This window comes from Moschus berezovskii, chromosome 3, assembly GCF_049115385.1.
Source record: "Moschus berezovskii isolate FMDL1 chromosome 3, NW_MosBer_1.0, whole genome shotgun sequence".
Lineage (NCBI taxonomy): Eukaryota > Metazoa > Chordata > Mammalia > Artiodactyla > Moschidae > Moschus > Moschus berezovskii.
Genome location: NC_142462.1, coordinates 120,513,504 through 120,529,407, shown reverse-complemented (window position 1 = coordinate 120,529,407; position 15,904 = coordinate 120,513,504). Strand labels below are relative to the sequence as shown.

General features: G+C 40.4%; 1 protein-coding gene across 1 annotated transcript in view; it reads right to left on the bottom strand.

The window, feature by feature from the left end:
* Positions 1–15,904, bottom strand: part of CNTNAP2 (contactin associated protein 2) — a 1,655,962-nt gene that overhangs the window by 808,634 nt on the left and 831,424 nt on the right. Inside the window, exon 12 of the mRNA XM_055420199.2 lies at positions 12,976–13,095. Within this exon, the coding sequence (XP_055276174.2) occupies positions 12,976–13,095 (120 nt within the window). The remainder of the gene's footprint in view (positions 1–12,975; positions 13,096–15,904) is intronic.

The following is a 15,904-nucleotide window of genomic DNA, read 5'->3' as shown; positions in this document are numbered from 1 at the left end:
TGTCTGATTCTTTGTGACCCTATGAACTCTAATCCACAAGGGTCCTCTGTCCATGGGATTCTCCCAGCAAGAATATTGGGGTGGGTTCCCGTCCCCTCCTCCAGGGATCTTCCTGACCAGGGATCAAACTCACATCTCTTATGTCTCCTGCATTAGTGGGCTGGTTCTTTACCACTAGTGCTAGCTGAGAAACCCCAGACATACTCATCTATCTCTTACTAATGGTAGCTACTTATACCTACTAAAAAGCCAGAGTGGCACGGGTCTATTTGGAACAATGCATCTTAGTGCCAACTATATACCAGACACTGCTGGATTCAGGAGTGAACAATATAGACACCCCATCTCACATCCTAGATGCTAGTTAATCAGGAAAGGGGAAGAAAATGTTTAAATAAGAATAGCAATAATAATTTATATTATTTTAGTTAAAAGAACCAAGGGTTTCTAGAATGTTTCACATTATTAAAAAGAAAAAAGTGATACGTTTATGCCACTAAAAGATAAGGAAGCTTCTCATTCTCTCATTGTTGGTCTAATTCAAACCTATATTCTTTATGCAAACAGCTTTTTGTAAACTGTACTATAGATGCACCCACGGATGATAAGATGTTTAAACACTCATTAGCTGCTTGGAAAATTTTAAAACCTGTTTGTGTCTCAGTTCACCTGGCTTCAAAACTGGAATAACAATGCCTCCCCAGGTTATGGTGAGGAGCAGATGAAATGAATAGGATACTATAATAGATGAAGGCGTCTATCACATTCTTACAGAGAGTCAACAATAGACAGTTTAAAATAACGACATCTTTTAAACAAATAAGTAAATATTCAGTCAGTTCAGTTCAGTTCAGTTGCTTAGTCGTCTCCGACTCTCCGCGACCCCACGAACCACAGCATGCCAGGGCCCCCTGTCCATCACCAACTCCCGGAGTTCACTCAAACTCATGTCCATCGAGTGGGTGATGCCATCCAGCCATCTCATCCTCTGTCGTCCCCTTCTCCTCCCGCCCCCAATCCCTCCCAGCATCAGAGTCTTTTCCAGTGAGTCAACTCATCGCATGAGGTGGCCAAAGTATTGCAGTTTCAGCTTTAGCATCAGTCCTTCCAAAGAACACCCAGGATTGATCTCCTCCAGAATGTACTGGTTGGATCTCCTTGCAGTCCAAGGGACTCTCAAGAGTCTTCTCCAACACCACAGTTCAAAAGCATCAATTCTTGGGTGATCAGCTTTCTTCACAGTCCAACTCTCACATCCATACATGACCACGGGAAAAACCATAGCCTTGACTAGACGGACCTTTGTTGGCAAAGTAATGTCTCTGCTTTTTAATTTTTAATAGATATTAAAATTTGAACATTTTAATTTAAAAACGTGTTTAAAAAACTATTTGGTTCTAAGGCATTAAATCAGAGAATTACAAATGAATATGAGAATTCCTGGTTGAGACGTTGAATAAAGACTGGCATCTAACTTTTTCCCTCCTAAAACTCCAGTAAAGCCAGAGTATATTTATGCATACATATACATTCATAAATATATATGATAAATGCATAAACATATTCAAACTAGGACAGTATTGAAAGTAAAAGGGAGAGCTATTAGCTATATCAGGGCAAAAAAATTAAGATGGGATTATATTGAGCATACAGGACACACGGCCACTCTAAACAAGTTGTTGTTCAGTTGCTAAGTCGCGTCTGACTCTTTGTGACCCCATGGACTGCAGCTTGGCAGGCTTCCCTGTCCTTCACCATCTCCCAGATTTTGCTCAAACTCATGTCCATTGAGACAGTGATGCTATAACCAAGAGTGAAGTTCAAAATCAATAAGACCCTCTAACTCTTAACAATAAACACATAGCTAGTAATTATTAGGAATCTGCAGGTAACTGAGGAGATTCCAGGACACACAAAAAGGAGAGAAAATGAGCAGAATAAAGGAATTCATAAAAAATGAGGGAAAGGAAAAAATGTTATCATCCTTAAGATACAATAAAGAGTCTGCAGATATGAAGAACAGTATGCTATTAAAATGGAACTTACAAAGAACAAAAAAAGGAGCTTTTTGATTTAAAACCAGGATGAAAATCATTCTAAAAGGAGAAAACAGAGAAATCAATCATGAAAGGAATTTGAGGAGTTGCCAGTGGGAAAGTAAGCACCTAGCCGAGGATGAAAACAGACCTATTCTAATGCTTGTCGTGAAATTTCAGAATAGTGGGGAGTAAAAGAAAGTTCTTCTAATTTCTAGGGAGAAGGATAGGTTGTAGTAAAGGATCGAGAAACTGTCAGAGAATGTGCTACCCCCAAAGGAGGGTGTAAATTAACATGAAAAAGACATAGGAAATGGGAAGCCTGAGGTCTGACATAGTGGGAGATAAGGAAATTGTTGGACGAATAAACACAGGTGGGTGAGGGGAGATTTCATGATGATAGGAAGCCCCAGTTAGAGAGAGCAAGCAGTTTGGATTGGAGCAATGGGAAACATCAGCAAGACATCCTCTATTATTTTATAGTCTTTTAAATACTGAGAGCACAATATGTTGGATTCTACTCTGTACTTGGCTTGCAGTGATAATGCACCAATAAAATTCAAGATCCAACACCTGATGAGATGGCACTGATGTAATAATAGTAGAAATAAAGTGCACAATAAATGTAATGCACTTGAATCATCCCCAAACCCTCCCCACTACTCTGTTTGTGGAAAATTGGCTTTTGTGAAACCGGTCCCTGGTTCCCAAAAGGTTGGGGGCCTCTGAGTTAGTGCATTCATTCACCTGTCAAAAGTACGCTACCATCTCTCAGCCCTGACATCTATAGGTAAACCAAGTGAGCTTAGAAATGGAAGGGGCAAATATGGTTCCAGTGAAGAGAAAATAAATTATACATATTTATACACAAAAAGGGCTTCCCAGGTGACTCCAGTGGTAAAGAATCCTCCTGCCGATGCAGGAGAGGCAAGAGTTGCAGGTTTGATCCCTGAGTTGGGACGATCTCCTGGAAATGACAACCCACTCCAGTATTCTTGCCTAGAAAATTCGATGGACAGAGGAGCCTGGTAGGCTACAGCCCAAAGGGCCACAAAGAGGTGGACACAACTGAAGTGCCTGAACATACACGTACATCAAAAAAAGGAATAACTGCAGTGATGATCACGATGCGGATCTAGGAAGTTCTTATATAGTCTTATTTTTCAATGCTGATTTTGTTCAAAAATATGAGTAGAAACAGGATATGAGGTTAATGATTATGTGAGGGGAGGCTCAGCCCTAATGACCCCTCTGTCCATAAATACCATTAGAAGATTTCTGACAACTTCATTCACAGGTTTACCTTCTTTCAGAGTTATTTTCTCACTTGTCATAAATGAGACAAATGCTGTCATGTGGCTGTCACTTACTTTGGGCATGACGAGATTTAGGGCTTCTGCTTAAATCACTCCCAGAAACAGGACTCCAATATTTGCCAGTTTAGGCACCATGTCATAGTAGGTATAGTTTATTATTTAAGTTTCTCAGTTGCATCAATTAGACTAAGAGGAAAGATCAAAAGACAGACCAGTTGCTACATGAGATTCTCTTGCTAAAATTGCCAGGAATCTTTTGAAATGAAAATTGATTTACTGAGAAAGAATGAAAGGTGACTCAGCAACCTGGAAAACCTAGGGATTGGAAAGATAGGAGCTCAGGCATAGTGGCTTTAAGTTTAGGCAGAAGGGAGGAATTCCTAGTAAGTGTGAGGTTATTCTTGCACTTTAAACTGATTTAACTGGATTTCTCAAAGGCTTTTCTTTTTTTCTTTCCACCTGCCAGATGTAAAAGCTGATATCTGTAGACTAGACCAGCGTTTCAGACCTCAAATGACAGAGGAAGCCAAACAGTAGTCCATCGTCATAGACAGTGTGATGCCATTCTCCGTTTTTGAGCAGGTTTTGAAATTGCACAACCAAGGCGGTACTTTCAACCAACATAATATTGTAAAATAATTAGCCTCCAATAAAAATAACAATAACAATTTAAAAAAAAAAGCACCAAAAAGGCAGTGTGTTTAAAATACTGTTTAGGCAGGTGTGTAAAAAAGTTTGAAGGTGGGGGCATTTGCACCTGGGGTACCATTTTGGAGGCTCAGAGGTAGGTGGCTGAGCTGCCTGTTCTAGATCTAAGACCACTCCGTCTTGGTTTCATGTGGTGTCCTGCCTTCCCTTCCTGGGGCCTGTCCGACGGTGTGGGCTTCACCAGACCTCCTGTAGCTCCCCTCTCCCTTCCTTGATTTAAAGTTCGAAAACCACTTGAGGACGTTTATAGTATTAACCTATCACTGTGACTGACACACAATGAAGAGATTTCAAAGGAACCTTGGCAGGTAGAAGTCATCCGTGGAATAGGAGTGTGAATCTGAATGGGAGTCTTGAGCGGGTGGGTAATCAGTAACAGAGACGAGCTCTCCTTTCAGGCGGCCTTTGATCACTGAGCTGGTTCCTAGATTTTCAATTGAAGCTGTAGGAACAGAATTGAATTCAAAGATTTACACTGATTGTGAGGAACTGAACTAGCTGAGCGCATGAAGCAGGAGTTGCTGAGTGATTGCAAAGGTTTATAACAAAGACAGCTTGTGAGAAGTCTACGAAAAGGCGATGATGTGAAAGAAGACAGAGAACTGTTCTACGGTTAATGTTAACAGCAGAGGAAGTGGACTAGGTTAGGAGACAGAAAGAGGAGGGCAAGTGCCTTTGATGGGAAATAAAAAATGAGTGGAGGGAATAAAATGGAAGAAGGCAGTGTTTTGAGGCTTATACTTTAAAATGTGGATACATCAGAGAGACAGTGCATGACACTCCAGGAACGTGAAGGGGCAGCAGGATAGTCCTGCCGGGCCTGCAGATGTTAATAAGTTTTCGAAGAGAAGAAGAAAGCTGTCTGTCCCCTCATTTCTGGCCAGTTTCCTTGCAAGAACAGGGAATGAGGTGCTGCAATCATATTAAATATTACCGATGACACCCAACACAGTCCATTCAATCTCACCACCTTCTCAAGCCAGATTTTGTTAGATTCAGTTTAAGGTTTTACACGGAAAAAGTAACTAGACATTGGGAACAGGATTTCAATAGTCCTAAAACTCGGGCATATATATCTCCTCTTTTTTGGATCTCCTTCCCATTTAGGTCACCACAGAGCACTGAGTAGCTTTCCTTGTATATGTACGGCTGATTCACTTTGCTGTACCGCAGAAACTGACACAGCAATGTATAGCAACTCTATAACAATAAAACAAAGTCAGGCTTAAAACCTAAGGAATAATTAACCCACATACACAAGAAACACAAAAGCTATTCTATAAAAGCTCTCAGAAATTTGTATTAGATAAAATACTCCTGGCTGAATTAAGAGCTAAAATTGATAATAATTGCTTAATGGCTTATAAACTGATTTCATTTAAATGTGTTCTCTGATTAAAAACCCCAAGGCATCAGTGGGACAATTAAGAAGTAAATAGTTTATGGCAAAAATGCTGTCCTACCACAGATAATGAATTAGAGTTATATAAGGAAGTTTTAACGATAATGAAAAGACATGAATAAGAGATGCTCATTTCAGAAATCACATTTAAATCAGACTACAGAATCCAAAATGAGGAGTATGCACACATCTGGCCATGAGGATAAGTAACACACACACTCGGGCATTCACACACATACATCATGCATGTACACACACGTGCACACACGCAGCAGCTATGAACTCTGGCTCCAGATCACATGGAAGTCAGTCTCCATAACCCACTAGATGAGCAACTTAGGACTTAATTTCTGTGAGCTTCAGTCTCCTCACCCAAAAATGGGAACAAGAGTAATATTATATATTCCATGGAGTTCTTGTGAATTATTAGATGAGTCAGTGTGTCTGATCCACTTAGAACAGTGCTCAGCATTTAGTTTCCCCTCAATACTATATATATAACTATAAGCATAAAATATAAAATGTTATCACACATCACCTAACCTGTTAGTAATTCTAATATCAGCTGGTAAGCAATTTTTATTTTTGCTTATCTATATTTTCAAGTTTTCCTATTTTGAACAATATGATAAAAACCACAAGTAATAAATAATAAATCTTAATTTTTTACAAATTAAATGTGGTACTGTTACTCAATAGGTAAGACTATATGTAGCTGGAATTATGAACAGTGTACAGGGCAGGAAAAAGAGTATAAAGTATTCCCCCAGTATTCCCAAACCCTGGTGTATACTCCCTGATCCTATTCCTTGACTGTGGGTGAGAAATGTATATATGCGATGGGTTATCACTACTGCGATTATGTTCCCCTATACAGCAAAGGTGCTCTAGGCTCTATGATGACCTAGCTGAGTAGGGTGGGGAGGTGGCTCGAGAGGGAGGGGATATATGTATACATATTGCTGATTCACTTCATTGTACAGCAGAAACTAACACAACATTGTAAAGCAATTATCCTTCAATAAAATGAAATGACTAGCTGGTACAAAACACAAAGCAAAACAAACAAAAGAGGTGAGGAGATTTTGCTGGTGTCAGTAAGGCCCTAGCTGACTTGAGTTAATTGAACCGGATATTATACTGGGTGATTCCAAGGCATGGCCTAATCACGTGCACTCTTGAAAGCGAGTCTAGAGGTCAGAGATTCTCCCATTGCCATGACATGAGAAGGATGCATGGCTGGGAGCATCCTCTAGGAGCAAGCCACAGCCAAATGGGCAACAAGAAAATGGGACCCTCTGTCTTAAAATCTGAAGGAATTGAATTCTGTCAGCAACCTGAACAAACGTGGAAGAGGATGACAAGCCTCAGATGAGATCACAGCCCTGCTGACTCATTTCAACCTGTGAGACCCTGAGCAGTCAACCGAGCTAACCTGTGCCAGAGTCTTGACCCATGAAAACTATGATATAATTAATTGGTGCTGTTGAAAGCAGAAAATAGAGAAGGAACTGCTTTGCTTTGCTGAGGGGTAGGTGGGGGGTGATGTCAATAAGAAGTGTGGGGTAGGTTCATGATTTTTTCTACTAGAACCCAAGAGTCCCCCCTCAATAGCCCATTGCCACCGCCACCCACTACACTGCACTATGGAAACTTCTGAGAGGCACATGATAAATAAAATTATATTACTGAGTGCAAGTGCTTAGGAACTTGAGTAACAAGCTCTCTATAAATATTAGATTAAAAAGACATGAACAGCTTTTACCATTATAGAGGATAATAGAATTTGATCAGCTAAATCCCAGGGCTTTATAAAGCACAAATTATGTAAACAAACTTAATGGTTTTTTGATAAAACTACAACAGTAGTGCAAAGAAGAATGCAGGAGGCATTCCTTACTTGGGCTTTACACATCACATCAAACAGCACAGATGTTTACTTAATTTTTCAAAAATTAAATATGAATGCAAAGAGAGTTATAAAGATGAATTTAAGGATAGAATATTGAGGAAAGCACAGTTTTTGATTTAAGGATAAGCAGTAATTTTCCAAGGATAATGGCTGGATCTAGCTTTATTTACTAATGATATTATTAATCACTGGGAGGAGAGAACTAAATGAAGCTTTAAATATAGAAACTCAAGGTTTCTAGAAAATGTTGATAAGCATCTTAAGAAAATAGAAATAAGAAGCTGAAGTGTTAGAAAAGTATTCAAATGAAAGAGGTAAATACTATAAATATATGATAATATACATTCATTAAAAATTATATCTATGACAACAAATTTTCAGAGAGAGAATAGAAATTGAGAGGGAGGGTGAGGATACCAATGACCACATTTTATAATGCGCCATAAGATCTTAAAAGGAAACCAGGCTTTGACTTGGACAGAATGATGGATTCTTCTACAAAAGATTCAATGAATACATTCTCTCCTCAGTGACAACCGAGCACTTGAGATGTGTCATTTAGGGCACCCCCTAATTTCCAAGTGGTGAAGCACTGCAGTACAGATAGTCAAAAGGAGAACTGCATGGTAGAAGAACTGCTTTATGATGAAAAATGAAGAGCGCCAATTTATGTGAAACGTGGCCAAGAAATGAGTAAATTCAAGCTTGTTTGAGGCAAGAGGATTTTGTCTCTAATTATGTGAGTAGTGATATTTTTCTTTCATGTTTCATAGCAATAATAGAATTTTTCTCTTATTTTAAGAATAGAAGGCAGTGTAGAGATCAACTCATTCCAATTCCTACTCTATTTACAAGGAAACTGAGACAGATTAATTGGGCTCAAAGTCTTTAGGGAATCTGTATAGCGTATGCCCACAGCACAGCTCTAACAGGCTGATTTACAGCTGCTGAAGGCAACATAGGGTCCCACCTTTTCTTGACCCATGCCTGCTCTTCTGGACTCCAATGTATGGATTTCCCAAGGCAGAAACTTGGGAATCACTTTCAACTACAATCTCACCAGCCACAGTCTGGTCAACTCAACTTTCTAAATATCTATCAAATAAGTCCTCTCCTTTACCTGGTGGCCTCCACCTTAAATCTCAGTTTCAACTCCTGAATTATAACAATGACTTTCTGATTTGTTTTCCTGTCTTATTGTGTGGGTCTCCTTTGGAACATCCTATTCCCAGTTGCCAAAGCCATTCTTTAAAAATACAGGATCATCAATTGCTTCCTTTTCCCTTGTACCAAATTTCAACTGTTTGTTACTAAACCAAACTCGTATCCACTCACTGAATATGTAGCAAAGTCAGTCTACTGACATTGGATTGTAGTGAAGGAAAGTACAGCGTTTATTGCAAGGCACCAAGAAAGGAGGACGGGCAGCTTATGTTAGAAAAACCTGAATTCCTCAATGGCTTTCAGGTAAGAAATGTTTAAAGGCAACATTAGGGGTGTGGTGCATAACCAGCTCCTGCACAGTTCTCTGATTGGTCGACAGTGACTTAACACAGTGATGTTTTGGGAATCTCAATTATCATCCTTTTGTAACAACTTGTCTGGGATATAGATACAGCTGGTCAGCATGCAGTTAAGTTTTTTCCATCTGGTGGAGGTTTTAGTATTTGCAAAATAACTCAAGGAGGTGGCTGAGGATATTATCTATAGCCCTTGAAAAAGAACTAAATGGTCTTGGCTTTATTTTAATTCTAAACTATAAAGAAAGCTGAGCGCCAAAGAATTGATGCTTTTGAACTGTGGTGTTGGAGAAGACTCTTGAGAGTCCCTTGGACTGCAAGGAGATCCAACCAGTCCATTCTAAAGGAAATCAGTCCTGAATATGCATTGGAAGGACTGATGCTGAAGCTGAAACTCCAATACTTTGGCCACCTGATGCGAAGAACAGACTCATTTGAAAAGACCCTGATGCTGGGAAAGATTGAAGGCAGGAGGAGAAGGGGATGACAGAGGATGAGATGGTTGGATGGCATCGCCAACTCAATGGACATGAGTTTGAATAAACTCCGGGAGTTGGTGATGGATAGGGAGGCCTGGCATGCTGCAGTCCATGGGGTTGCAGAGTTGGACATGACTGAGAGACTGGACTGAAACTATTCTTATTTTGTCTTGCTTGACTATTTTCTTTTGTTTCTACATTTTGTCATTTCTCTGATTAAATTTGCTCTTTGGAACTAAGGGAAGGCATAGGAGGTAAAGCTTTTTTACAAACAAGAGTTGGGGTGCAGGGAGGGTGGGGGGACCATGAAGGACCATGGGGCCTTTCTCCGTCATTATATACATTTCCACTGATTCAAAGTCACTCTCCATCCTCCCAATCTATTTTATAAATTCTTTAGGATCCAAACAGTCAATTCAACATCCACATGGATGACCCGTTTGTCCCCAGAATTCTCTTAGACACTTTTCCTCCACTTATTACATTCTTGACACAAAGACTATTTCATCACTAGAAATCTGATCTATCTACTGAGTTCCTAGGACTACATTCTTGGGATGCCTTTTCCCAGTTTACAATCTTCTAAGTGATATTATCATTTCTCATATATTCATATGCTAACAATTAGCACATTTGTATCTCTAATCCAAATATCTTTTCAAGGCTTATTCAACTGCAAAATTTGCACCTCAACTGAGATGGCATATAGCACTTCATATTTAAATAGGTCAAAACTGAATTCTTGAAATTCCTCTAAATCTGTTCTTTCCTTTATTTCACATGTCTCCAAAATGGCACTATAATTCACTGAGTTACTTAATCCATATACTCATGAGTTATTCTTAATAACTCTCTTTAACATCCTTCTCCCATCCTTCACAAATCCTTCACTATTTCCCGGAGTTTGCTCAAATTTGCGTCCATTCCATCAGTGATGCTATCTAACCATCTCATCCTCTTCCTCCCTCTTCTTTTGCCTTCAATCTTCGCAGCATCAGAGTCTTTGCTGACAATACTACCTTCAAAATACATCTGAAATGCATCTCTTATTCATCACTTAAACCATCGCCACCCAAGTCCAAAGAAGCATCTTTTCTTCCCTGGACCTTTACTATAGCTTCAGAACTGGTTGCAGTGCTTTCAGCCTGTCATTCGTGGTACTCAAAGTGGTATTGATCTTGGTATTGATCTAGGGTGGCCTCGGCTTGCAACAGCTTGGAGCCAGGCTTGGGTTCCCAGTCAGAGAGTTGCTGAGTCACACCCTCATGGCAGTTTGAATCACTTTTATGGGTCATTTCTTCTGGGTTTCCTTTGGCCAATCATTTTGATTTGCCTGGTTCGTAGTCCATATTTTGTGTATCTCAGGATCCTCCCATGTGTGCGCACATATCTGTTAGCCAAGTTGGACTCTACCAAAGAGGTATCTGGGTAGAACATCCCTTGACATCACTCCCCTTTGGCCTGCAAGGAGCCTTTGCTGTGCATGTGTGGTTGGGGAGGGCTCCTGACTTCGGAAATGAGAGATACGTGGTCTAAGCAGGTCTGTCCTCCTCCTTCAATTGTCCTGCTATTCTTGTTTTGGAGTTTCTGTCAATAGAGAATGAATCTCCGATTGCTTTACCCTGGGGGGCCCATCTTCCTCCTGCCTCAGTAGTTTTACTTGAGACCCACTCATTCCCCCATTTAAAACCTTTCCATAGCTTCCCACTGACTACATTGAAATATAATTGAAAGAATAAAAATCTTTGCTTCCCTCCAGTGCCACCATCCTCACTGCCTGGTCTGCTCTGCCCCTGCCTGTCTCCTCCACTTCATTTTGGGCCTCAACAGTCTTATTATGCTTCAGTCACTTGGGTTTTAGTTCCTTAGAAGAAAATGACTTTTTCATGCCTTGGAGTGTGAATTTTCAGGGCTTCTCTTCCTTCCTCACCTTTTTGAGTGCCTTGTCTTCATCCATATGCTGCATTTTGGCTAAAATGTTGCTTCCTAGGGAGGTTTTCATTTTTTTAAATGTTCTATCCAAAATAAATCATTCTTCACAATTCCATTACTTTTCTCTGCAGAAAAGTTACTTATATTTGTTTACATTTTTTAGTGCTTGTTTTTATTATAAGTTGTGAACACCATGAAGGCATTTACGATATCAATTTATTCTCACACGACACAATTTCTGTCAAAATAGTAAATATACGAATGGCAAAACCTAGAAAGAGGATCCTAAAGGTACACTTAAACATTCTTTTTCCTTTTCACGAAGTCTGTGAAGATATTCACTTTTTTTTTCTTGTTTCTGTGTCCATTACATATTTTAACTGCATTTTATCTTTTAGATACTGTAGATTTTATATATAGTTTATGAAATAATACAGAGACCACCTCACATTGGTCAGAATGGCCATCGTTAAAAAGATCTACAAATAACAAATGCTAGAGAGGGTGTGGAGAAAAGGAAGATCTCCTACACTGTTTGTGGGAATGTAAATTAGTGCAGTCACTATGGGAAACAATATAGAAGTTCCTCAAAATGCTAAAAATAGAGCTGCCATATGATCCAGCAATCTGATTCCTAGGCATATATCTGGACAAAACCATAATTCAAAAAGATACATGCATCCCTATGCTCATAGCAGCACTATTCACAATAGCCAAGATATGGAAGCAAGCTAAATGTCCATTGACAGATGAATGGATAAAGAAGATAAAGTACACATAGAGAATAGAATATTACTCAACCACAAAAAGAATGAAAGAATGCCGCTTGCAGCAACACGGACAGACCTAACGATTATCGTACTAAGTGAAATAAGTCAGAAAGAGAAACACCATATGTCACTTGTATGTGGAATCTAAAATATGGCACAAATGAACTTATCTACAAAACAGAAAAAGACTCACAGACATGGAGCACAGACTTGTGGTTCCCAAGTAGGAGGACATTGAGGGTGGGATGAACTGGGAGTTTGGGATTAGCAGATGCAAGCTGGAATTTAAAGAATGGGAAAACAAGGTCCTATGGTGTTCAGGTCAGTTCAGTCGCTCAGTCGTGTCAGACTCTTTGCGACCCCATGGACTGCAGCACGCCAAGCCTCCCTGTCCATCACTAACTCCCGGAGTTTACTCAAGCCCATATCCATTGAGTCAGCATCACCGAATATGAAAAGGATGCATACGTATAACTGAATCATTCTGCTGTAGAGGAGGGCCTGGAGTGGCCTCTGAGTTTCCTCTCCCATGTGCAGTGTGAGTGGTTTGAGAGTTGACACCAACCTTCCCCATCTAGGTTCTTCTGGTGGCTTCTTCATGGGCTAGTTCTTTCTGTGATCTTCAACCCTTCAATTTCACTTTATACTTTGTCCTCTACATGCTGATTTTTTAAAAATGCTAATTATTAACTGTTCAAATCAGAAGGTAGACTTTAAAAAAATAAAACAACTCAGTGTCAAACCACACTTCATTTAGCCTAACAAAGCCAGCAGTATTTAGCTTCATTCATGTATTGACAAGAACACAGCACAGGAGAAAAAAAAAACACATCAATCGTGCTATTCATTCTCAACATATAGAAAAGCAATCTTCATGAAACATAAATAGGGCATAGTTACCTGTCATGTTGCAGTAAACTTTCAGAGGCCCCAGCGGTCCACTGCCATCAGGATCTATCCAGTAGTAATTTGAGGTCTGGCCCAGGTGTTTGTATGCTTCACAGGAGGGCTCATAGATGGCTGGAAAGAAATATCCTGCATGAGCTCAGCACCCAGAAAAGGGCCTCCCCAGATCCATGCCCCAGTTACAGACCAAATGCTACCAAACTGCTGATTAGGAGCATATCCTCAAGTTAGAATGAGCCCTCTTTTTATTACAAGTAAACTCACAATTTGATTTTTAGTCCACAAGCATTCTTTCTGACCTAACAAAGACATTAAGTTCCTGCTATGGCTTTATAGTTGGGAAAAGGTCTAAAACAATTTAATAAATTGTTGAATAAATGTAATGTTTGCTTAAAACAGGTGCTCGTGAGCATTGAAAAATATTTAGTGTATACTTATTTACAGATATCTCCTTACTGTAAGGGACTTAACTAAAAGGCCATGAATATTGACTGCATCGTCGGTCTATCAGCTAAGAGATCAGAGAGAATCTGCACCACCCCGCGCCCCGCCCGCCACACACACACACAGACAAACACACAGACGCATTTTTGCATATTTAGTATAAATTTCCTACAAACAGCATGTGATTGCTAAGCTTCCTTTATTGCAGGAAAAAAGGAAAGAAGTGCCCCTGCTTCATTTTGTTACAAGTGCTTTAATTACATTAAATTTAGTTTTTGTAAAAAAAAAAAAAAAAAAATGACATTTATGTAATTAGGTTGTAGGTTTTCATCATGTTCCTTTTTGTTCCCTTGCTCCCAGCACATGTTCTTTTCTCACAGAGAATGCACCTGGTTTCAGTAGCGCAGAATGGACACTAACATACCTTCTTTATAGCTGGAACTTCTAAAACACTGTTGTGAAAACTTTTTAAAAATAGCTCTACACTGACTTTATGAGGGATTTGACAGTATTTAACTAAGAACTACTGAGACAGGAGGTAGATGGCCCCTCACCCCAACACAGGGTAAAGCATTGGAGATTCATCCTGTATGGACGAAATTCCTAGCAGGGCAATTAAGCGAGGAGGTTGGGCCCTGCCCAGACCACATATTTCTCATTCCTGAAGTCAGGAGACTTCCCTGACCACACGTGTGCAAAAAGGCTCCTTAGAGGTCAAAGTGTGAGTAAAGTCAAGGGGTGCTCAACCCATATGCCTTTGCAGTAGGCTCCATCTTGGCTAAGAGATGCATGCACACACATGGAAGGGTCCTGAGATACAGCAAATACGGACCGTGACCCAGGCAAATCAAAATGACTGGCCAAGGGAAACCTGGAAGAAATGCCCCATGTAAGTGATTCAGACTTGCAAGGATTCGCCTTCTGAATCTGCCTGAGTGTCTACCTGCCCACATATTGTACTCTTTACCTCTTAATAAATACTTTACTTGCTTCACTGTTTTCTGTCTTTGTGGAAATTCTTTTCTGCAAAGCCAAAGGGCCAGGGCCCTTGTCACTGACCACTGGTCTAGTGGCTAGGATCTGGTGCTCTTAGCATCACAACCCGGCTTCAATCTCTGGTTGGGAACCCAAGCCCCACTCTGAGCTGTTGCAGGCCGAGGCCTCCTGAGATCATTACAATTGGTAAAAATCTATATACTGATAAGTGGAGTCTTTTGGAAAAGTGTCCTTGAATTCAACACTCCCAGCATCTGCCCTTTTTAAGTTATGAAGCAGGAGGTCTGACGCTGGGGCTGCCTCTTTCTACTTCCCTCTGCCAGGTTCTTGGTGCCTCCCTCCGGCTCTCCTGGTTTCTTCTTCCCAAAGATGCGAGACCTGAAATTCTATCTCATTTCAGCAAACACAGCACACTACAACAGTTCTGAAACGCTGTGATTTACTCAGGGCTTGCTTTCCACTTGTTTTCTTCCTTCTGCAAATAGTCATTGAGCCCATAGGATGTGTTGAGCAGTAGATTAGGCAAAAGAAGTACAGCTGTGAACAGCACAGTTCAGGCATCTTTGGAGCAGGGGCTGTTTACTCAGTACTCAGCCATAGCTCATTCATGAAGTACAACTGTAAGAAAATGTGGCTAGAGTGTTAAGCACAGCCACACACTTTTGTCCCAGTGGTAAGGAACAAACCAGCCAATGCAGGAGATGAAGCTTTGATCCCTGGGTCTGGAAGATCCCCTGGAGAAGGAAATGGCAACCCACTCCAGTATTCTTGCCTGGAATATCACACGGACAGAGGAGCCTGGTGGGCCATACCCGAGAGGTCATAAAGAGTCAGACATGACTGAGTGACTGAGCATGCAATTATTAATATGCCACTTTCCGCCTCCCAATTATCAAATTAAGATAATAAACTATGGTTTCTCTAATTCTGAATGCCATACCAAGTAAAGTAAGGCAATAACAGACAGTGAAGAAATATTTTTTACACTTTGAGCAGAAAGATGATATACTTTGAGACAGGTTTTAGAAAGAAGGTTCCTTGTAGCAAAACTTAGGGAAGTAATTCAGAAGGTAATGAGAGCAGGTAGGCTATACTTCCATTTGCGTGCATGCTCAGTCATGTCTGATTCTTTGTGACGCCATGGACTGTAGCCCACCAGACTCCTCCGTCCATGGAATTTTCCAGACAAGAATACTGAAGTGAACTGCTATTTCCTCCTCCAGGGGATCCCCCCAACCCAGGGATCAACCTGCATCTCCTGCATTGGCAAATGGATTCTCTCCCTCTGAGCCACCTGGGAAGCTCAAAACATGCCAAAGGGCTATGGTGAGATGGCCAGAGCTATTACGAGAAAGAATAAAACAGATAAGACAGGATAAAGTAGACGGAACTGATCACATGTTTTAACATCAGGAGGTGGACACAACTGGAAAGAAAGAAAGAATGCCTTAAATGCACAATCTCTGAAACCAACTGTCTTATT